Below are 23,426 nucleotides of genomic sequence, written 5' to 3'. Positions count from 1 at the left end.
CTGGTCACTATGAACTGACACCAGACGGCTTTATGCATGAACACTAGAGACTGGATATACTTTATGTATATGAAAACCACTATGATAATTCCTCTATATTCCAAGTATAAAATACACCAAGAGTATCTGATAAAGCTTTCTAAATATTTTTAATACAAAAGAGGAACCCGTTTAAGGGAATTAAAGATGAGCTATTCTCAACATTTATTTAGGGTTATTCGATGAGCAATCCCTTATAAGAAAGAGGAAGAGAAAGGTCTGCTGCTCGTTTTGGTTGACGTCCCCTATATGAAAGCTCTTTCTTCACAGTGACACATTAGGGAAGTTTGTACCTCACTGATTCTTGAAACTTTGGCAAAAACATGTCCCACTAAGAAAAGTGCTAATTCTGTTGGAAATTAATAACATTTTCATGAAGAAAAAGAATCAATGTTATAATCAGGTGGTCCTTTGCACATATGTACGTTTTTTTATAGGTTTATTTTCATTTTTTATTAATTTAATGATTATATGCTGGTCCATTGCCTACAAAATCATCTGTCCTCGGTTAAGAGATAATCATTTCAACTTGATTAAAAAAGCCAAAAGTAATAATTGAATTGAATAATATATTAACCACATGAAAGAGTACATTGTAAAATGTATTAAAAACTACAAACAGTGAGTTTTGAACAATATTTACTATTATTTTGTGATTGCTCAAAATGTGTCCCACATATTCATCACCATCGTCAGATATTTATAAAAAGCAATAAAATCAGACAACTACAGGATCAACTGCATTCCTGCGGACCCCATTTTCAAACCTTCAGCTCTACTGCATGCTTCAAGATCACTCAAGCTCCTGTATGTTTGCTATTTTCTCTTAAACTTCTTCAGATTTTTGGACACTGCTACTGTGACAACCATAACATGTCAACACCGTCATCTTTGTAAAAAAATATTAGATTCGATTATGAAATAAATGTATCATTTTTAAGAAGAGGTCTGAAGTAGCTAACAACAGAGGGGAAACAAGATGGCTAATGTGAACTCATCTTTTTTTAATCTATATTAGGTTTTGTCACCACCGTCAGATGTCACCACCGTCAGGTTTTCTGTCTTTTCTGTCAGGTTTTATGTATTTTAGGAAGTTATGATTTGATATTTGTTCATCACAGTGCTCAGGATTGTTATTTTTTGGACCAAATATTTACATAAAGTTTAAGCAAGAAGCCATTGACTTGAGTGATATACATTTTGGAATAATGAGGCCAATGTCACCACCATCAGATTAGTGTCACCACCGTCAGATTAAGTTTTATTTGTTTTAAATGAATATGCTTACAATATGTTTCTTCAGTGCTGCTGAGTTATTAAATTAATAGTCTTTATTAATAAAAAATATGTTTATTAAATAAAAAAATCATTACTTTTTCTATTTAGGCTTAAAGTAAATGATGTATGAGTAATAACTGGAAAAACGCCTTTTTTATGAAAAAAATACGAACAGGGGAGGTTGCACCAGTAAATTGCTGAACAGCCAAGACCTTGGTCTATAATGATATACCTTCAGATTTTGTAATTTAACTAACTTTTTTTTTCAAAATTTAAACCTGTTTTATCCAAACTCCCAAGAATCACTGACCTGATAGCATTGACGCTCATGCTATTGAGCTTCTGCTTGAGATCTTGCATGCTGATGCCCTGAGGGTCCTGGCAGCTTTTGATTAGCGCTAAAACCTGCACAAAACAAGATCAGACACACTCTTAAAGTATCAGCAATATTACACCAACAAATCAAAATGTATACTTTACATCAAACCATAGCTAAAGAGATGTACAGCTGCTTTAATGATAGTTATAAATTGATTTGACCTTGAATAAAAACCTTTTTATCTTAAAGGGTACATATTATGCCCATTTTGTACAAGATATTTAAGTCTCAGGTGTGCCTAGAATATGTCAATGAAGTCTCAACTCAAAATACCCCACAGATCATTTATTATAGCATGGCCAAAATTCCCCTATTTTGGCTGGAGCAAAAAAGTGCCGTTTTCACGTCTGTACCCTTAAATGCATTTCCACCACCTACTGGACTTAAGTGTGAAGCATATGCACATGTGCAATGACGTAGAATTGGCGTAATGACGTATGACGCAAAGAACGCAAGCTTGTGTTATTGAAGGAAGTAACATGAAGTGACCGTCTTGTCATCCTTAAATTTTACTAATCTCCTTCAAATCCCCTGTAAAATGATACGAGACTGCGTTGTCCAGTCAGTCCATGATTTATACTCTGATCCACAAACGCGTGTATTTGGAGTCGCTCTCGCGGATGGTCTCTGCAGCACTGCGTGAAGTCAAACAAGCTTTTTGTGCACACGTGAATGGGTGCTTTTGCTGCTGCATGATAATCAAAAGCCCCGTGTGCTCGTTGTTTATTATTTATGACCTTATCTTCTTTTAGGAGAATCGCTTGTATGTGTATCTTGAAACAGCGCAAAACTATATTTGTGCAATGTATGCATGTCAAATCCGATTTGAAGCTTGTGCCATATAAACACGCAAATCAATTTGATCACATTATTAATCATGTAAACGCTATGATAGGATTTATCAATCACAATGATTTCATTCCGATTGAGGCAAAAGGTAATGACTAGCTAGTGACTGCTCTCGGTTAAAATAGATCTGATTTCTGTGAATACAGTCTGAGACAATAATATCTTTAGCCGAAATAGAGATTCAACGTGCTAACAAACAGATTTAAAAAAGCTTTTGGGTAAAGTTAATCAGTCAGTCAGTGGCTGCTTTATCAGTGTGACGTCACATTAACAAGAGAATCAAAACAGCATGTATAAATGAGACTGCTTTGGGTTAATGGAGATAAAAAATGGGTGGATTTTTTTCATTGTAGGGTGGTTGTGTTCACACACTGCCAAAACACATTTATGGCCAAACACCTTGTGTAAATTGGATTTTGCATAATATGTGTCCTTCAACTCACTTGGTTCTGGTTAGCGCTCAATCCATTCACGAGCATCGTATTAGCACCAGAATAGCCTCCTGCTGATCCAACACTACCCATGCTAGTATGTGATACAGACATCAGGTTCATCCCTCCACTGCCTCCCGTCTGTAAAACGAAGATTTTTTTTTTTTTTATCAAACATGCTAGTTACAGGAGAAATCACAATCTGGTGGTTTATGGCTTTTTAGAGAAACAACTAAGAAAATGGTGACAGGAAACCTATTTATTATTAAATTGTTATTTATTAAATGTCAGTTTTTTCTTCTGTCAATTGCAATGATGCATAAGGTATATCACAAAAGTGAGTACACCCCTTCACATTTTAGCAAATATTTTAGTATATCTGCTCAAGGAGCAATACTATAGAAATGAAATGTGGATAAATTTTAACTTATTTTGATATTAATGGATATATGCAAAGTTTTTTCAGAGGACAGCAAATCTATACTGCTATACAAGCAGCACATTGATTACTCTAAAATATTTCCAAATTTCATTTCTATGGTATTGTCCCTTAAGAAGATACACCGAAATATCTGCTCAAATGCGAAGGGTGTACACACTTTTGTGACATACTGTATGTAGTTTATTCTTTCATACATTTTAAATCAATTTAGTGATCAACAAACAACATGAATAAATAAATAGATAATTTAAAATAAACAATTCATAAAAACACAATATTCAACTTAGTAATTTTGAATGTATGCCCCCCATTACATTTTCAGTCATAGTGACACTATATCTAGGGCTGTGACGGTGACAGTTTTTTACCACCGCAATGGTAATGCATAAATTCACCACAGTGGTGTGGTGGTTATAGATTTTTGTGTGTTTTTTGGGGGGTGCACATTGATGCATATAGGTCTTATACATAATGCATACATATAATATAAAAATGTAAACGATGATCAGATATACAGTTGTTAAGAAACGGGCGTGTTCATAGGAGCCAAAATCTTTCTCTGTCGGTGGGTGCTCGTCATAGCGTCAAGCAATGCTTAGGTTACTTAGCAACGAAAGACGCTCTGAAGCGCCCACGTGCTTTGAATAGGGGGAAAGCGGCGCGGTCACGTTTTCCGCGTGGTTTTAGACGCGACGTGTTAAGAAATGTGAAGCAACTGTGCGTATGTGCTTGCTTGGCCATTTCGGTGGCTGCTCGAGCCGAGCCCTGGAGCACCCCAGGGATCGGCGCATATCTGTGCGTTTATTGTAGCACTTCCACTTATGAAACAACAAGTGAGAAACCTTTTTGGGGTTATAATGTTTTTTCATAATTTGTGACGTGCACACCACCGTAGGGCGCACTTCCCAACCACAGGGCGCACTCCACCACTGTGGTGGTGCGGTGGAAATTACAACCGTCCCAGCCCTAACTATATCACTACATATCGTTTCAGCATTGACATCACAATGCACGCATCTGCAAGTCATATCGCAGAACATACAGAGTAATGCCTTTGCCAGGGTTATACTTTGAGAAATCTGTGGGCTACACACACACAAAAAAAAAGCAAAACAGAAGTTAATTCCTTTTCAAATCATACAATAGATCTCATTTCACAATAGGCATTGCAGAAAAACAATGTCAACACCCCCCCACCCCTTTGCCCGATAGATTTGAAATGCACAATCCGGAGGCAAAGAACCATCTTAAAAACAAACACAGGAATTTAGCGGTGCTTTAACATTACATTTATTGGAATGCATTATTACAATTTAAATCAAACAAAATTTGATTTATATTTGAAAATTTGTCTAGGAGAAAGAGATTGTCGTGTGTCTATTTTTAGGTATACTTGAAGTAAACTTCGGCTATTAAAGATAACCATGGCATATATCACACACAATCTCTCTCTCTCTCTCTCTCTCGCAATAATTAAAATAAATAATTAATTTAAATAAATGTAATCTTATCGCCCTACCTTATGTCTGCACGTGTCTGATTTAAAGTAGGCAGGTAAAAAATAGCTGCCATTTCTACACATTTGGTCAAATATTGCACTGCAAAGACTATGACTGAGTTGCTATGGTTACTAATGTTTGAGGGTAGCAGTGTTTTCATTTATAACTGAGATCAAACTTACTGGACCTAGCTGTGCATGAAACAATTTTACTGCTGATCTTCCAGCCAATCAGAATCAAGAATTCCATAAGACCATGGATTAAATTAAATTTGCTTAACCATGCTGCAATGTGCAGGTCAACTTATCCTCGCGTTAACGGCTGCACAAAAATGTGAGAAAACTGTCAAAGAGGCATTACATATATGTGCATGGAAAGCAGAAGTAAAATGTGAGAAGGACATTTGGCAGTCTTACCGTGGCCTGCGGTTTACTCTGTAGCATGTGAGCGTGCACAACCTCCAACATGTGTGAAGTAACTTCGTTCATGTCTTCTAGAGGTCTCACGCTAAATGCAACCAGTGATCTGTTATTCTACAACAAAAACCTAAACATTAATATCCAGAAGGGTGAAAATGAAAAACACATACAGAAACAAAGTGTGATAGATAATGCACTTTATCATTGCTTTCGATTACTCCTGGAAATTTACTGGAAAGTGTACAGTGTAGAGGTTTGTAATCCAACCGCTGTCCTGCAGTAACTGCAGGACCTAGTAAAGTGTTCCTGTAGCTTGTGCCAAAAGCATAAATGTACACAAGTACAGAAATGTAATCCTGCATACGTCAAATTATGTTATTAATGTTATCAACACAGGGATTCATTGAATTGTACTTAATTTTGATCTTTTCTCTTTATTTGTTCAATTGCTTATCATTTTTTTTTATAACTGTGAACTAACAAAAAAATCAAAGTTTTGAATAATTAAGTTGGCCTGTAAAAAGATCTACTGACAATGTCAAGAACAATACGGTGAAGAAGTTCTGACCTGGAAGGAGCGCAGGTTGCCGGAGACTTTGACGTAAGTGCCTGGAGGAATGACCGAGTTATCCACACCCATATCCTGCACAGGGGTTCGCAGTCAATGTTTAAGAATATTTGTATAAAGGAACAATTGAATGCACACAGTCATCACAGTCTGTACCTCTGTATCTATCCACTGCTTCACATCCATTGGAGCTGCTGTCATATCATCCACCTTGTACTGGATGTTGATTGTGGATTTGTCAGTTCCTCTTATAACTCCAACAATAGTTACCTAGATTTAAAAAGCAATAAATAATTGCAAACACAGTTAGCTTGGTTGGTTGGGTAGGTATATATATATATATTTAATATATATATTATTGCTCAATCATTGTTCGTCAATGTTAGTTAATAAATGTATATGACAAACAAATTTTAAATTATGCATTTGTTGGAGAGAATAATCCTGTTTTTTTTTTTAATCATCTGTTCTGTTGTCAGACATAAAACGAGTTGACTATAAAGTAGTGAGTAAACACGATGCAGTCACACCTTGAGTTTAATCCAACCAGCTGTTCCTTTAACTCTGCTGAAATCCTGATATATAAACTCGATTTATAATTGTCTGACAAAATAACCATACATTTACATTGAAGCCTTACTGCTGTTTTCTCATCATGTCTTTTTGTGTTATGAGCTTTTTTATTTCAAATGTGAGTTTTATTGTATTGTTGCGTACAGGGCTTGACAATAACTTTCCTGCCCACCAGCCAAAGTGGCTAGTTGTTTTCCAAAGTTACTAACCACTCAGCATTTTCACTGGCCACAATTTTGTTGCTGGTAAAATACATTTTATATGATTAAACTTGACTTTGGCATCCTTAAATGACTTTGAGTAATTGTACTCGATTTAGCTAGATTAGATGCAGATTGACTTTCAAATGCAGACTGACCACCCAAGTTAAGACTACATTATTTAGCTGTTAATATCAGTATAGATATATATCATATATTTGGGTGCATGAAAAACATTCTAGAAAGGCATAAATAGATCAACTTTAAATTAATATATTAACAGTGGAGCGCGGTGTAGAAGATTAACTAAAAAGTTAAACACAAAAACCCTAGACAAACTGTAAATATTTATTAACAACAGCAGTAAAATGTATATGCTTAATCATGGTTTCTGTTAAAAGTTATTTAAGACTTTAAATGGCAAATGTCAAGAGGGTATTATTTTTGAACAAAGTAGCCTACATTAAAATGATGCGCGAACCTCTCCTCTTGTGGGTTTCCTTTGATTTCGGACAAAACTGGGACGTGTGCATTCAGGTATGCGCTATGAATTTCTCTCCGCTCTTGCCCAGAGAGTGTGCACACACTTTAAATCTCTTCAGTCACTTCCATGCAATTGTTTTATCCTTCCCAAAGTGTGCGTGTATGCGCTCAGACTGCGTCCCGTGCATTCGCAAATCCATCAGCTTTTGCGCTCTCTCTGGTAAAACGTTGGCGCTTGTTCCGCAACGCGAGCCTCCGCTGCATCGTGCGCGCGTCTCAGTACGTTGCGCTGGGTGCAGGGAGTGCTAATGGGAGTTGTAGTTTCCCAGTGTCATTGCACATTGTTTATAATTTCGCATAACTTTTAAGAAAACTACAATTAAAAAAAATATTCAACCAGCCAAAGTGGCTAGTGGGATTGGCTGTCTTACCCGCCACATCCGAAATCTACCCTACCTGCATTTGGCGGGTGTTAATGTCAAGCCCTGGTCGCATAGCCTAATAGCGCAGACAAATCGATGCAAATTCAGAAATATGACAGCATACACTGTTACACTGTTACTCTTACACACATAGCTACTATACAGCATGATAGAGAGGGAGAGAATGCGCACGTGTCATACCTGCAAACTCAGAAGGCCTGAAAAAGGTGACACATTGTATACGCGCCCGCAACACCCCCCCCCCACCCCCCGAAACAGAAAATAAGGGTTACAACTGGTGAATGGTAAATTATCTTTTTTTAATGCGTGAACTTTTAATCTTTGTACAGCGACTTGTGAATGTGTTAGCATTCATAACACGGATGAATTTAGAAGCCACCAAACACTTCCATGTTTTCCCTATTTAAAGGCTGTTACATGAGTAGATACACGGGTAAGTATGGTGGCACAAAATAAAACTTTTGTTTGGAGCCATAGGAATGAATGGGGCTAGGCTAAATGCTAACACATTCATGAAGCATTGTACAAAGATTAAATGTGCACTAGGGTTGCCGCGGTGACGTAATTTTCCCACCGGTTAATCAGCGCGCCACAAACCCGGTGATACCGGTGTCACCGTGTGGGAGGGGCTTATAAATGCGCATGCAGACGTGTGCATTTTACTTTCACTTTTGAATTACGCAACTGTTTAAATGCAGCACTTGCGCACGCTGCGTTAAATCGCGTATGAATTTGCGTGCAATGCGAGTGCAACAGCTGGTATAATTAAGTGCTTGAGTCAATGTGCGCAGGTAATTCTCAAAGAACCAGCCAGTCCCAAGCAGAGCAACCGGCTACTTCTCCATAAAGCACTGCTTGAATGATGGGTTTAATATTTTTCTTGATGATAAACACAACAACAAAATGATCTCGCTTATATTAAACATCATATATGTATATTATAACAAAAACGAGTAAGCACGCGGCTTCTGCCTTCGTCTGGTCAGTCAGCTCGCCTCGCAAACTCTGACAAAAATAAATGAAATCTGACACCTGCGGCTGCTCTGTGATATGACGCGCGTTCAGCTCTGCTGAATTCAGGCACCAGACACATTCAGTTTGCTCTCTCTAACGAAACTAAATGATTAAATTACACGAAAATATCAAAACGACGGTGAAAGACGGTGTCGCGGTGGGCAAGTGATCTAACCGGTGAGAGGCTGAAGCACCGGTTATCACCGTTTCACCGACTATCGCGGCAAGCCTAATGTGCACGCTTTGAAAAAAGATAGGCATGTATTAATTCATCTACAGTTGTGTTCAAAATTATTCAACCCCCAATGCTGTTAAGGGTTTTAGGGAATTTAGTGTACATTTGTAATTGTATTCAGAATGAAATCCTACAATGACTTCTTAAAGAACCATATGCAACTAAAATGACATCAATTGGTTTTGTAATATAGTAGTAAATGTTTCTTTTGTGAATTCTTCATTGACACAATTATTCAACCCCTTAAAGAACTACCACTCTGAAGAACAGAGGTTCATTGAAGTGTTTTCAATCAGGTATTGAAAACACCTATGGATGTCAGGGAACAGCAATAAAGCCTAATAAGCACCAATTAGGCAGCTTTAAAATGACTGTGATACTCAACTCCTTCTAAACATTTACTGGTGTGGTTACAAACATGGTGAAGTCAAAAGAATGGTCCAGGAAGACAAGAGAAGAGGTGATTAATCTTCACAGGAAGGGCATCGGCTATAAGAAGATTGCAAAGATGTTAAACATACCAAGAGACACCATAGGAAGCATCATTCGCAAATTCAAGGCAAAGGGCACTGTTGAAACGCTTCCTGGTCGTGGCAGAAAAAAGATGCTAACTGCGACTGCTGTGCGCTATCTGAAGCGTAGAGTGGAAAAAAGTCCCCGTGTGACTGCTGAGGAACTGAGAAAAGATTTGTCAGATGTGGGTACTGAAGTTTCTGCTCAGACAATATGGCGCACCCTGCGTACTGAAGGCCCCCATGCCAGAACTCCCAGGCGCACCCCCTTGCTGTCTCCAAAGAATAAGAAGAGTCGACTGCAGTATGCCAAAAGTCATGTGGACAAACCACAGAAGTTTTAGGATAGTGTTCTGTGGAAAATTAGAACTGTTTGGGCCCATGGATCAACGCTATGTTTGGAGGAGGAAAAACAAGGCCTATGAAGAAAAGAACACCTTGCCTACTGTGAAGCATGGTGGGGGGTCAATCATGCTTTGGGGCTGTTTTGCTTCTGCAGGTACAGGGAAACTTCAGCGTGTGCAAGGTACCATGAATTCTCTTCAGTACCAGGAGATATTGGATGACAATGTGTTGCAGTCCGTCACAAACCTGAGGCTTGGGAGACGTTGGACCTTTCAACAGGACAATGATCCCAAGCATACCTCCAAATTAGGGTTGTGCCGATAGACGATAGTATCGTGTATCGACGATCTTCAGACATATCGCCAATGGCAGGCTTTCATGGCGATAGGTCATGACGATAGTTGGCGAATGGTTATTATTATTATCATCATAGTTTTATATTAACACCCACAATGCATGCTTTTCCTCACATGAGGGTTTGTGGGCTTCACTTTACGCGGAGAGCTTGTAAAGAGAGAATTCCTTCTTGCACGTACCTGCACTTAATGCGCGCGTCTTGGTCTCCTTCTACCACTAAATCCAGCACGCCGCGTCATGAGCAGCTGCGCTTCTCTCTGTCTCATGTGCATGCGCTCTCGCATCTGTCCGAAGTCTAAACATAAACTAAAGTAGTAATCCTTATGTATTTGTTCAGTTTAATGCGTTTCAAGCGAGCTGCGGCAAACTGTACTTTTTGTTTAAAATATGACCCCCTGCATATTAGCGCCTCTCTCTCACTCTCGCCTACGTGCAGAGAGCTGCGCTCTGTCCGAAGGCAGATCACTAGGTATTAATCCTGTTTATGATATGCATTTCAATGAGTTGTAGCAACACGTCCCTCGTGTTTAATATATGATTGTGTTTAAAATATGATCGCGTTCCGCTGGACCGATGCGTTTAAAAAGGCACCTCATGAGAGCACCACTGCTTGACACGTGTAGTCTTCTGCAACAGCACTAAACCAATGCATTGAATTGTTTGTGTGTGCGCGCACGTGTGTGTGGGTGCGCAGATGCATGTTTTTACAGTTATTAAGTAATCATGATAGGGTTTTAATGACGCGCTCGCATTAATGGCATCAGGTTTAAGAAGGTTGCGGTCATGACGGTGTTGCTCTTGTTCTTTTTTTGTCCACCCATCAAGTGACTTGTTATAATGAGTAAAATATTAACATATAAAAAAATGAGTAAACTACTGCCCCGCCCCCCGATAATATCGTGTATCGCCGATCTCACAGGCTGACGATAGGACGATCTGAAAATAGGGCATATCGCCCAACACTACTCCAAATCCACTAGAGCATGGTTGCAGAAAAAAGGCTGGAACATTTTGAAGTGGCCATCGCAGTCACCAGACTTAAATCCGATTGAGAACCTCTGGTGGGACTTAAAGAAAGCAGTTGCAGTGCGCAAGCCTAAGAATGTGACTGAACTGGAGGCTTTTGCCCATGATGAATGGGCGAAGATACCCGTAGATCGCTGCAAGACACTGTCAAGCTATGCTTCACGTTTAAAAGCTGTTTTAACTGTAAAAGGATGTTGTACTAAGTACTAAGATTGAATGTCACTTGGGGGTTGAATAAAACTGATAATGATGTGAGCACAGAAAAGACATTTGTGGTTATTTCATTATAAATTTTATGTTATATTTGTCTGACCTACACATGCCTCTTTGATGTAATTGTAAGCAGGATGACTGAATGATCAAAATCAATGTCAAACCGGCCAAAACAATCAATTTCAGTTGGGGTTGAATAATTTTGAACACAACTGTAAGTTGAGGTAAGAACATAGTAAAATATTAAAAAACGGTGGTGTTTTCCTTTAAGGCTAACTTAAAGGGCGTTTTGCAGGTAAAATTTTTCAACGAATTTGTGCAATTTGCTTGTTGATAATAAACATTTAAACTGTTATCCATTGTATTTTATGTTGTTGGGTATCACAAAACCCGAAAAAGTATGAAAAAGTACAGCAATTTGCAATGATTCTCCTTTCCCTCACAACGCACTGTATGACGTCACGCTGGGGAGAGAATTGACCAAAGCCGCCTTGAGAGCATTGAGAATGACTATAGAAAGACGAGTAAAGTACAGTTCTGATAGCGCAGATTATAGATAGATAGATAGATAGATAGATAGATAGATAGATAGATAGATAGATAGATAGACAGACAGACAGACAGACAGACAGATAGATAGACAGACAGACAGATGGATAGGCTAGTATAGAGAGATAGGCAGACAGCCAGATAGCATAAGGTTAGCATATCTTCGTGTAGAAAGTAAACAAACAATTAACATACTCGTGCATGCTGGCTTGAGGGGGTCCATGATCCTGCCTGAAATGGGTGTAACTTTATGCGATCTTCAGCACAAACGGTTTTGGCAGCATGTCTCTAATCCTGGAAGGTGAGTGAAGCACGTCACGTCTGTTCGCGGGGACCAGCGACCCAAACGAACTCACTTTCTTACAGCCAGTAGCGGAATGGCAATCGAGAGAGTCGGGACTTTCCCGGGCCGATCTGATAATAGTTATACATTTCGAGTTATATTAGCAACACCGTCTGGCGGCGTGATGTGCGCCGGTTCCCGCAGCCCGCTGGTCAAACTGTGCAGGCAGCCTCTCTGCTCAATAAAGTATATAAAAGTGCTCAACCTGTTCGGCAGGTCCAAACATGTACAGGATTTATAAAAATACGGTGATCAATGAGCGGTTCCTCCTCAAATGGCTTAGCCTGTCGTGATGTAAAAAGCCGCTGAATGCCTGTTTATTACAGTATGTATGCGGTCGGATCCGAGTGTGCTGCAGCTGCTGACTGCTGCTGCATAAAATGATCGTGTGATTCGTTATAATCGCATAAACAATATAACAAAGCATCCTTTTATTTCACAAAACAATATATTTGAGATATTATTTGATAGACTAGTAAGTGTGGATTAAGGATGTTTAAAAATCTCTAGCCTGGTGGTCAGGACATGAATGGATCAAATCAGCAGATTTGCGAAGTTTTATTTATCTCCACATATATCATAAATAATAATTAGCAAGGTAACTTTGCAGTACAACACATTATATATTTCCTACGATGTATATATGATTTCCAAATTATATAAGTAAGTATTAAATAGCAATAAATGTCTCATCTATCTCTATGGCTCTGGCTGAGTCTTTCTCCACTTCTCCCCAACGTGACGTCATCGCAGAATTGCGTTAAAAAAACCGTTAATACCAAAAACGTAAAAAAAGTGGTCTTTAAGCCCATTTTTGAGACATTTTAAAAATTATACACATATCTTGAGTGATTTATGTACCCATTAATCGACAGTGGTGGTTAACCTGCAACATACACTTTAACTGCCAGAGCAGGGGCCTGAAACCAGTGTACATTTGATCTTAGCGCCTTTTTACACCTGGTCACTTCATGTGTTTTCTCTGATCGGATAGCTAACGTTATCTGATTTGTTAAAACTGTTCCATTTACATTTGGCCACATAAATGCGTTTTGGCAAAATGGATATGAATCCGATCTTTTACCACCCCCAAAAATGTAAATACACTATTTATTACTCCGCTTTAAAAAAAACTTAAGATAATGTTTATGCAACAATAGGCAGCACTTACTGTATGTTGTACTGTATGTTGGGCAGGGGACTTGCTTCTCCTTGCTCGGCATGAGCTGAAGCTCGCAGTACAGCGCAGCAGGAGAGTGACAGCGCGGTGATTTAATGCAGGTCCATGACGGGAAAAGCACTCACAAAACTCCGATCAAAGAAAACGCATGAAGTGACCAGGTGTAAAAAGCCCCTTAAAAGCCCCTTACGATCATTTATCAAAAACGCGTACGTGTGATTCACAAAACAAACGCACGCACAGAAAACGCGCGTACCCCTTTCTTTCAGATGTGAAATCTATAAATCGCAAATTATCTTGAACTAGTATGCATCTGAACAGTTACAGATTTCCGCCTTTAAACGATGCCTAATTAATGCCATTGACATATAAAAGAGCGCATGTCAATGTTTAAACCCTTTATGAGCAGCAAGAATGGCTTATATTTTCAAAAACCTGCAGCAATCAGACAAGCGCTGCAAAAGTGCCTCAAAACTAACCTCAAAACTAACGTCAGTGTCCATTAAAGTATCACCACAGAATTTATCCTCCTTAAACGGCCTCTGGTGGGTAGCGGTAGCGTGAAAAGTTTAATTCGCGGGGAAAGCTGAGCCAAGGCCTTTTTAGAGAAGATGCTGGCAACGCAAAGACCCGCCCTTCACTTAACCCCATTTGTTCAGCTCCCATCCATTGACCAATCGGCTATCCTAACCTTAACCACACTGTGATGACCTCACGTGATGACCCAAGAGCTTTTATTGTTTTTGTGAAGCAGACCGCAGTAGGTTTTTGAAACTCCCGTTGAAATAACATGACATAAACTCCCGTTTATGGGAAGTTGAGACCCCCCCCCCCCCCCCCCCGAAAAAACCAAAAACTCTTTGGATCTACATGATTCACGTGGATGACCTTTTTCAATTCAAAACGGCGATTTTCGCCGAAAAGCGACTAGTTTGCAGGTATGACGTGTGTGTGGGAAAACACCGTCACCTTTTCAGTTATGAGGCGTGCGCTGCACGCAACATGACAGAGCGCGCATTCAGTGAATTAAGCCGAACAGTAAAATATAAATGTGCGCACTCAATTGGATAATTTTAAATGCGCAAACACAGACAAAAAGACATGCCATCGTAGAAATAAGATAAATAACATATTACTTGAGGGCTATTTAGTTTGTTTAATAAAATAACAATTTGTTATCTGGCGCTATAAAGAAAATCAAATAAAATATACTTGACCTTCAAGGGGGGCGGGGCGCCCCCCTTATATAATGGTAGGGGAAACACTAAAGTTTATGGATCTGCAACTCCTTGACTAACAGACCACACGCAGTAAGAGTAGGCCAACACGTCTCACCTTTCCTCAAACTAAGCACTGGAGGCTATCGACCAATATATCTGAATCCCAATATTTTCCCCATTATTGGGAATTGGTTTTGTACATTTGGATTGACCCAGTAATTTATATAAATGACTGGACTGCGCATAGAACGCTTAACGTATCACAAGAGGTGAAGCCATCGCAGAGTTCGAGCCGCCATCTTGGTATTCCCATCCGGCAGAGGATGTCATTGACTTACATTCAAAATCATTAGTGATGCACCGATGTATCGGCCACCAATATTTATCGCCCCATTTTTTATGAATTTGAAACCATCGGCATATCGGCAATTACACAAGAAAGGCCGATACCGATTGTTTATTAATTAACCGCATAAGGGCAATGAGTTGTTGTTCAATTAAAATTATTTATTGTTCTGGTGTGCACTATACTTAAGCACCGACAGAAAACCTTTGTTGAGCTGGCTTAAATGTCTTGGACAACAAAAGAAACAGACTGCACTTTAGTGGGGTAAAGAAGTCCAACTTTTTTTGAAGTAGCAATATTTATACTCTGTTTAAAGCAATAGCACTGGCATTATTTATGTTTATTAAAGAAATCCATTATGTGTTTAAAAAAATGAGTTAATGTTGTTAATAAAAGAAATGCTGAATAGCAAAAACCACCTTTGAAGGTTGTCATGTTGTCTTGTTATATTTGTTTTAGCCTAATTTGTGCCTCTCTTACTATGTTGGTCCGTTGAATGTTAATTAGATCCAATCCATGTTGAGTAAAAATAATTTGATGCAGAAATAAACTAGCTAATAGACCAACTGTATAATATTGTATAAAAGTGTTTAACATCGGTACGGACATATGTTTTTATGTTTTAATTGGGCAGAATAAGGGATTTATAGAAAATGTTAAGGTGAGTATCTTCTGCATTCTGTTAATGACACAGGTGTAAATAAAGTTTTTTGAAATTAAGGTACACGGTCAACATTATTTTTTGGAATAAGTTGTAAAGAAAACTTATATTCTATTGCTTTTTATAAGCATAGCGGCATCAAAATTGGGTGATATTTTTATATTGATAATCAAATGTAAGTTTAACCACGGTTTAAAACGTTATCTTAACTGTTTCAAAATACATGCCATAACATTGTTAACGCATTTTACTATACATACAATACTGTTTAACATATCACAATTACAAACCCAGCAAACGGTATAAAGCATGATTATTTATTTAGATTTCAGAATGCGCACGTTTATCATTAATAATAAATATGATGCAGTCTGTCCGCTGATCTGATATGTAATGAAGATGAATGTATAATAACTGTTTAAAAAGTAGAATGTAACTTTCAATAAATAACTATGTACATGCTTAGGACGTTTGCGTTGTAATAACGCATAGGGATACTTTAGATATAAATGCAGAGACTGGTAAAATGATGTTTTATCATTAAAATCTGATAACATCCTATTTATTTAATAGAATGTTTGTGCATAGCAACATGGCGACCTGGTGGCTTCACAATTGTGACATCAGGCGTAATCCAGTCATTTATTTAGATCAGTGGATTGACAGATAAACGCCGCCATCTTGTGGGTGTTTTGAGAATTGCGTGCTGGATTGCCATTTTATCACAGGAGACTAAGGAGAAGAGACTACAAGAGCGTGCACAGCCAATATGACGGCATAGTGACGCGACTTCATTAAAAAGACTTTGGAAAAGGAGTATACTTACTTTTCGTTAATTAATCAACGTATTTAACATAACAGCCATTAATTCACAGATGAGATGTGTTATAAATGCTTAATATGCAATGTACGCAGCTTGGCTAAGAGTCACGTAGACTGATCCATCAAATCCTGTACCAATAACAACGTAACTTTACATGAATGAAACAGCCATGAATTTATGCTTGTGGGAAATCAAAAACACTGAATTAAATTAGTTTTTCTGTTATTTATGCTCATCCTTAGCCTCGTAAAATCACGCTCATGTTCACTCACCGGGTTGAAGGCTGAAGCACAGCCAACGCATGTAGCTAATTTTAACCATAATTGACCCTAAGTTATATTAACATTTACTAGATAAACATTATTTAGCTAAAACATCTAAATAAATATATGTGGAAATTAATTCATTATTTATTACCTCCGCGAGCTATTGCAGTTTGATGCAATTAATGCGTGAGTAAATGCATAGATAAACAGCGCTTTGTCAACAGCCATCATAAGTATTATTTTCAAAATATTAATAATTCTGACATAAAATACCAAGAAATTCATTGACATACAAGCGGTTTTGTTACTGTCCTTACAATGTATTATTCCAGTGTATTATTCTTAAATTAATTTTATTCTTCACTCTTTCAGACCCCTCTATTTATTACTTTTTATGCAAGGGTTCACTAGTGGTGTTGTAATTGTGTCAAAAACAGTAGTATAACAGCAAATAAAAATCGGTTCGGTTATCTGGCACATAAGCATATCATAAAAAAATCAGTATCAGTCAATCACTACTGGAGACCCTCAGGGTTGTGTCCGAAGCAAGTTGTACTTAATCTACAACGGTTTATTCACTTCAAACTCCACCATCATTGTCAAGTATGCCAACAATAATGTTGTGGTGGGCCTGAGATCAAAGGCCTGGCAGGGCTTGACGGTGTGAGCATTTCACTCGCATTTGTGACTAAAAATAATTAGGCGTGAATTAAAAAATTTATTTAGGAGCATATGTGTGAATGCGCATGGTGGTGAGACGCAAACACAGAATAACTCGAGAAACAAATGGGTTTCGCTGTGTGAGCGGGACCAGACTCGTCAGAGTAGTGCATAAAAAAAAAGTAAACAAGCAATGAGCAAGACAAATGCACAACATACATACATATGAAGCTTATCAGCTATTACATTAAAAAACCATGCGGGTGATATCAGTTCATCCACTGCCGGTAGGAAATACCATCTTAATCTGAGATAGATGGCAGAATTTTTTTTGATAAGAAGTCATTTTTGTGGACACTAATATTATGTCAGAGTGCTGCTGCTTGTGTTGTTAGTAAAGATGCTGCACAATGTACATGCCAGATCTTGGATATTTCAGAGCAATTAATGAAATAAGTTCCTGCAACTTTCACACGTTTGCAAAAAGAAACCATACTGAAAGACCCTTTAATTTTATCAATGACCGGCTAAAACCGCACACTGTGGGTTCACGCTAGTCAAAAGTCATTGTGCTTGGTACATTACGCATTAGATCGATAGGCAGAGAGTAGCTGTCTTTTTTGGCTGCTCGAACACATTTGACCACATGCGCTTCTAAACAAAGGCGATCCAATCACATGTTGTGGTCAAAAGTGGGCCAGCTCAAAATGTTTTTCACCCAATTTACACATGTATTTTGCAGTTGACCAAAACACATCTTAATACGAGGTGTAAACAGTCTCATAGATCACAATAGGCTATTCTCTAGCACTGTTTTTATTATTAGAAGAGCTCTATAAATGTTTCATGTTTGACTTTACTAGCCCCGTGCACGCATGCTACTAACATCCGTCTAAGATAATTTAACCACAAGTGGTCAACAGTGAACAGATATTTTCATGCATGCCAAATGCATCTTCGAAAACCACTTGTCATGCTCTGCCTTAAATGATCTACATCACTATTTATATTAGGCATACCGAAGAATTGTTGTTAAGTCTTGTTCATGTCTTTGGTTTCTCAAATTTGTCAATTCAATAGGTGTTTTACTTTAAAGCTACACTGTGTAGTTTTTTTAGTTAATTTTTTGCAAAAACCCATCAAAAATATGTGCTCATTCACGTGTAATTAACTTCCACCTACTAATCAAAGTATTCTTTTAAGTGTATAATCTGCTATTTAAAATACATACAGGCGAGTCTGGCTGAATCCATGTTGTGCCTCCATCTTTGAAATACATTCGCTGACGAGGGACATTCCTGAAATTCAAGCTCCGCCTTTCGCGCTTTCAGTCTACACTCACGCTGGCCGTTCTCAATGAAGCTAAAGCCTCCCGAGGTTGCATGTGTAGGCGGCATACGTCATCAAGATGTCTTATTTCAGAATATTAACAATTATAAAGCTGACAATTATTCTTAGTTAATTGTAAATTGATGTAATATGCTTATGACTTGCGAATGTAATGCTCAGTAAACTTAAATAAACCAGGCTTGATGACGTATGCAGCCTGCTTATGCGACCTTCAGATTGAGAAATAGCTGCACACCGTGATAAATCCGCGATCTAATGCTTTGATTTGAGGCAGATTTGAAAGCCTGTTGAAGACCTATTCTCGAGGACATTAAAACAAGTTGCTAAAGGAAGCGAAAGAGATTTTAAACGACAACGCGACAGGAAAAACATCAAGACCAAAGTCAATATTGTAGTAATGTTAGTTTTTCAAGATGGAAACAGTTCATGAGGATCAAGAGACGCCGAAGTTGGCTGCTTTCTATCTTCTCCACAGGTAATTCAGCATATTCATACTAGGGGTGGGCGATAAACCGGTAGACATAATTAACCGGTAGAAATTTGTCAACCGGTAGAGATTTTGTACTATCGTTTCTATCGAGGTTACGTGCCCATGTCACGCTCCTATGCGTGTGGTCGCGAAAACGTAACGTTTGTACATGTATTTAAGCACTGCAGTTTAAAAAAATATATATTTTAAGCCATTGAAACAGACAACAGATCTGTATGCGTGCGTTCTTTCTGTGTGTCAAGAGCGGACAAGTCGCGCAACCGCTGCTCTTTCTGTCTGTGAGGAGCGCGCAAGTCGCGCGGCCGCTGCTCATTAAGCTCGTTAGCATTTTTCACGCTGGCCTTAAATAGACATATGCGTCAAAATTCCCGTCTTTGCAAGCATCCTCATAAACACGACCAGTTAGGTCTTAAGAGAAAGTAAACAGCTTTCTCTTACAGAGAAAGCGCATGTGTAACAGTGTATTAGATCCGGACTTTGGTCTTAAAGGGGAAGTTACCTAATTTTGCTCCTGTCTGTCACTCGTGTTAATCAAACAGCATTGAGAGAAAATCTCTCACTGCTCCTGATTAAATCACTTTTCTACCTTAAATAAAAATATATATAGGCCTATACATACATGCATAATTATTTATTATCATTCTTATATCATTGACTGTTTATCTTCAGAGAGCTTGATTTTTGTTTGTTTTTATCTTCTTTCTATGCTTTTTGTGAGAATTATGAACATTTCTATGGTATTAAAGATTTAAACCTTATTAAAACATTTAAAAAACTCTACCGTGATACATATCGTTATCATGATATAAAATTAATCCTATCGTGATAGAAGATTTTGGTCATATCGCCCACCCCTAATTCATACATAACACTAGGTCTTGTTAGTGTAAACGCGCATGAATGTGTTCAAACAGCCACACGCCGTCTCTCCGCCATTTGTGTAATCTGAGGTACTCAGATCAATGTTTTACATCTTTTCTGACCTCTAGTGCTAACACACGGTGTACAGCACTATTTTTATACTTCATTGATAAAACCAAAGCGGCTGATTTGCGCGTCTTTCGTTAGTTTCAATTTACACGCATTTGAAAGTTGTGCAATCTTATTTCAGCAATTGCACTGAAATATCAGAGAAAGCTCTTACATATACACGGACAAAACATTGTGTAACATGTTTACTTACAACACAAGCATTGGACCCTAAAATAATATTAGTTTGTGTCCATTTAAACCTGCCATTACTCCCCCTCTTGTTTAAATGACAAAAGAGGGACTCGTCCACAGAACATCCCCTCAGTAATCTGGAGAGAAGCGGTCGAAAATAGACAAAAGAGACGGATTTAAATACCAAGTGTAAACGTGATGTGTCTCTCTTGTCCACTTGTGATTCGATCGACGAAAACACATCTTAATATGAAGTGTAACAGCCCCTGGGATATTTTTCCTTGCGTCAATGAAAAAGGAGTGTCAAAGCTATGTTTATGGTTGCTTTTTGTATGTGATTTAAAGCGGACATATCACGAAAATCTGACTTTTTCCATGTTTAACATAAATCTATGTGCTATGACCAGAGTTGGGTATAACGCGTTACTATGTAACGCATTACTGTACTCTAATTACTTTTCCTGATAACGCAGTAACGTAACGCTTTACATTTTAAATGTATGTAATTTGATTACAGTTCCAATGACAACAAAATTACGTTACTAGCGTTACAAATTAAGTGTTGAAAAATTAATTAAAATGTATTTTAAAATGACGTTTTGCCGTTGCTCAGCAATGTCTGTTAACGAGCATGCTCGCAGAGTCTGTTAACGAGCATGCGCGCAACGTAAGTAACGAGCATGTGCATAATCACTCGTCGGAGATGCAAGCAAATAGATGCTGTGTGAGCGGTGGTTGATCATTCAAGTGGAATTCAGACAATACATGTCCAAAAAAGTGGGCTTTGCGCGATGACATCTGGTCTGCCAGAAGCGATTGTACAGGTGTGTTTTTAAATTACTAATGTACAATAAGGTTTTCTTTGTTAACATTATTTAACTATGTTATTTAATCATGAGCTCAATGCGTGCACTTGCATTAATTAATCATATGTTTATTTAAACAATTACCAAAACAACTTTTGATTGTTATATTTAACGAACTAACATGAATATTAACAATCTTTAACTTGACCAAAAAGCCCTCGCGAATGCGATGACGTGTTAAAACTCTAGTTTCTGTCTCCGCGACCGCGAATGAATGTGCATAGATAGATAGATAGATAGATAGATAGATAGATAGATGTTAATAAATGTAGAATGTTTAATGAGAAATTTTAAACATCTGTAACTTATTATAAAAGCTACAAATATTTCTGCATCATTATGACCAGCAATTTTAGGAGAGTGCAAATCACACCAAAATAGCTTTAAGCATTCAAATATGACCTTCGGTGTCTCGTCTCTTGTCTCCGCCCCCTTCTTCTCCCTGTTAATAGTTTAATCATAAGTTCATTACCCTCACTTGTTTTCTCCTTATCCTGTTTAGTTTTTTTATATTAAATGCCATTGTGTTCCTAGTCATGTGCTCGTTCATTTTGTACTGTTACTGTGTGATTCTGTCTAGTGTTAGAATCATAGTCAAGTCTAGTTTAAGTCATCTGTCAGTATTCCGTGTTTGTTCTGCCCCCACGTGGGCTCTTGTTTTGTTTGTGTTATAATAACATGTTTTCTGTTCACCCCTGTCATCGCCTGCGTTTGGGTTCATCCGTCCTTGTTTCTGACAGTTTCACTTTGTAGCTTTTTTACATTTTATGTTGTCAAAGTAACTTAAAAGTAAAGTAATTAGTAATTAGATTACTTTTTGCATGTAGTAATCAGTAATGTAATCAAATTACAATTTTAAAGTAGTAATTAGTAATTTGTAGTGGATTACTTTTTTTAAATAACTTACCCAACACTGGCTATGACGGATCACAGGCAAAGGACACTATAAATTGTTCATTACTTTACATTGGTTTTGCTTTGTACTAGAAGCCATGTTAACCTTGGCATGACACGGCCACCGTAGGAGTTAAAACGCGCTCCGAATGGGTGGGGCTAGAAAGTAGGGGTATCAGAATATTTCTATGGACAACTGACCATCTTTATGAGACATGATGAACACACCCATATTTCCTCTGAAGGCTGTCAGACAAACTCACCTGTGCGATTTCTACCTCTCCCACTTTAAAGACGTCCTCTGCCTGCACGGCAGACATCAGCTGGGACACTGTACAGGGAACAATCTGCTGTGCTCGTGTTCTCTACATCACACACACACACACACCCCAGTATTAGAGAACTATGTTTATCAAATAAAGATCTCTGTTTCGCTTACATTTTTAAATATGCATATCTGCTCAAACTGTCAACTTTCAGATGTACATTTATGTTCTGATAGTCCTAAAGATAAGAATAATACAATTTTTAATGAATTATGTAGGTTAAAGGTTACAAGGTTAAAGATGTGCTTGATAATAATGTTACAATGCAAAAAATGAAATGTAATGATTCTAATGGCTCTGCTATCCTTACACAAACATCAGAAATGAGAAGGACATGTTTTGATAGACTCTATATGCAGGACAGGTGAAGCAGACTGACCCCTTTCTTTTCTCCTCCCTGGGATGCAGCTGGTGAACCAAACCCTCCTGGAGACTGCGTATATCCAGCCTCACCGTATTTACCTGCCAAATATATAGATCGCTTTTGTTTTCAATCAAGAATATTTCATGGGTGAATTTGTAACGTCAACAACAAAGAACATACTCAATTGCTAACGTTACATGATATCCAAAGCACATATAAACTTTTTATTATTGAAGCATAAACAAATACCGAAATGAGTATCTTAGCTGACTGTGTTAAACTATGTGATATAACATTAGAGTTTTGTCACTAGAGTCACTAGTGAGAATATAAACAACATAATGTTACATTTACATGACAAGCACAGAGATCTTTCAGGATTGTGGATTAGCCGATTTGTGAATAAAACCCGGAAGCAGTACATTTTAAGTAATACACAAAAACATTAATGAGGTACATACCTTGATTCCACATGCTAACCGTGAATAAGAGCGAATGTTTTTACGCTAAATATGAAACACAATGACAAAAACAGTCAAAAATCTCCCGCCACCACGGATCCACTGCACGCTGATGTGACGTCACAGCTTCGATTCCGCGCTCTCACACTGCGCATGCG

General features: G+C 38.1%; 1 protein-coding gene across 1 annotated transcript in view; it reads right to left on the bottom strand.

The window, feature by feature from the left end:
• rpa2 (replication protein A2) overlaps nucleotides 1–23,426 on the bottom strand; it is a 24,542-nt gene extending 1,116 nt beyond the window's left edge. Inside the window, exons 1-8 of the mRNA XM_055210680.2 lie at nucleotides 23,269–23,426; nucleotides 22,823–22,905; nucleotides 22,381–22,482; nucleotides 6,061–6,174; nucleotides 5,905–5,979; nucleotides 5,334–5,450; nucleotides 2,989–3,117; nucleotides 1,628–1,722 (exon numbers count right to left, since the gene is read on the bottom strand). Coding sequence (XP_055066655.1) covers nucleotides 1,628–1,722; nucleotides 2,989–3,117; nucleotides 5,334–5,450; nucleotides 5,905–5,979; nucleotides 6,061–6,174; nucleotides 22,381–22,482; nucleotides 22,823–22,905; nucleotides 23,269–23,281 — 728 coding nt within the window. The 5' untranslated portion in view covers nucleotides 23,282–23,426. The remainder of the gene's footprint in view (nucleotides 1–1,627; nucleotides 1,723–2,988; nucleotides 3,118–5,333; nucleotides 5,451–5,904; nucleotides 5,980–6,060; nucleotides 6,175–22,380; nucleotides 22,483–22,822; nucleotides 22,906–23,268) is intronic.

The sequence above is a fragment of the Misgurnus anguillicaudatus genome, chromosome 10 (assembly GCF_027580225.2).
Source record: "Misgurnus anguillicaudatus chromosome 10, ASM2758022v2, whole genome shotgun sequence".
Taxonomy (NCBI): Eukaryota; Metazoa; Chordata; class Actinopteri; order Cypriniformes; family Cobitidae; genus Misgurnus; species Misgurnus anguillicaudatus.
This window is presented reverse-complemented; position numbering and strand designations above follow the sequence as displayed.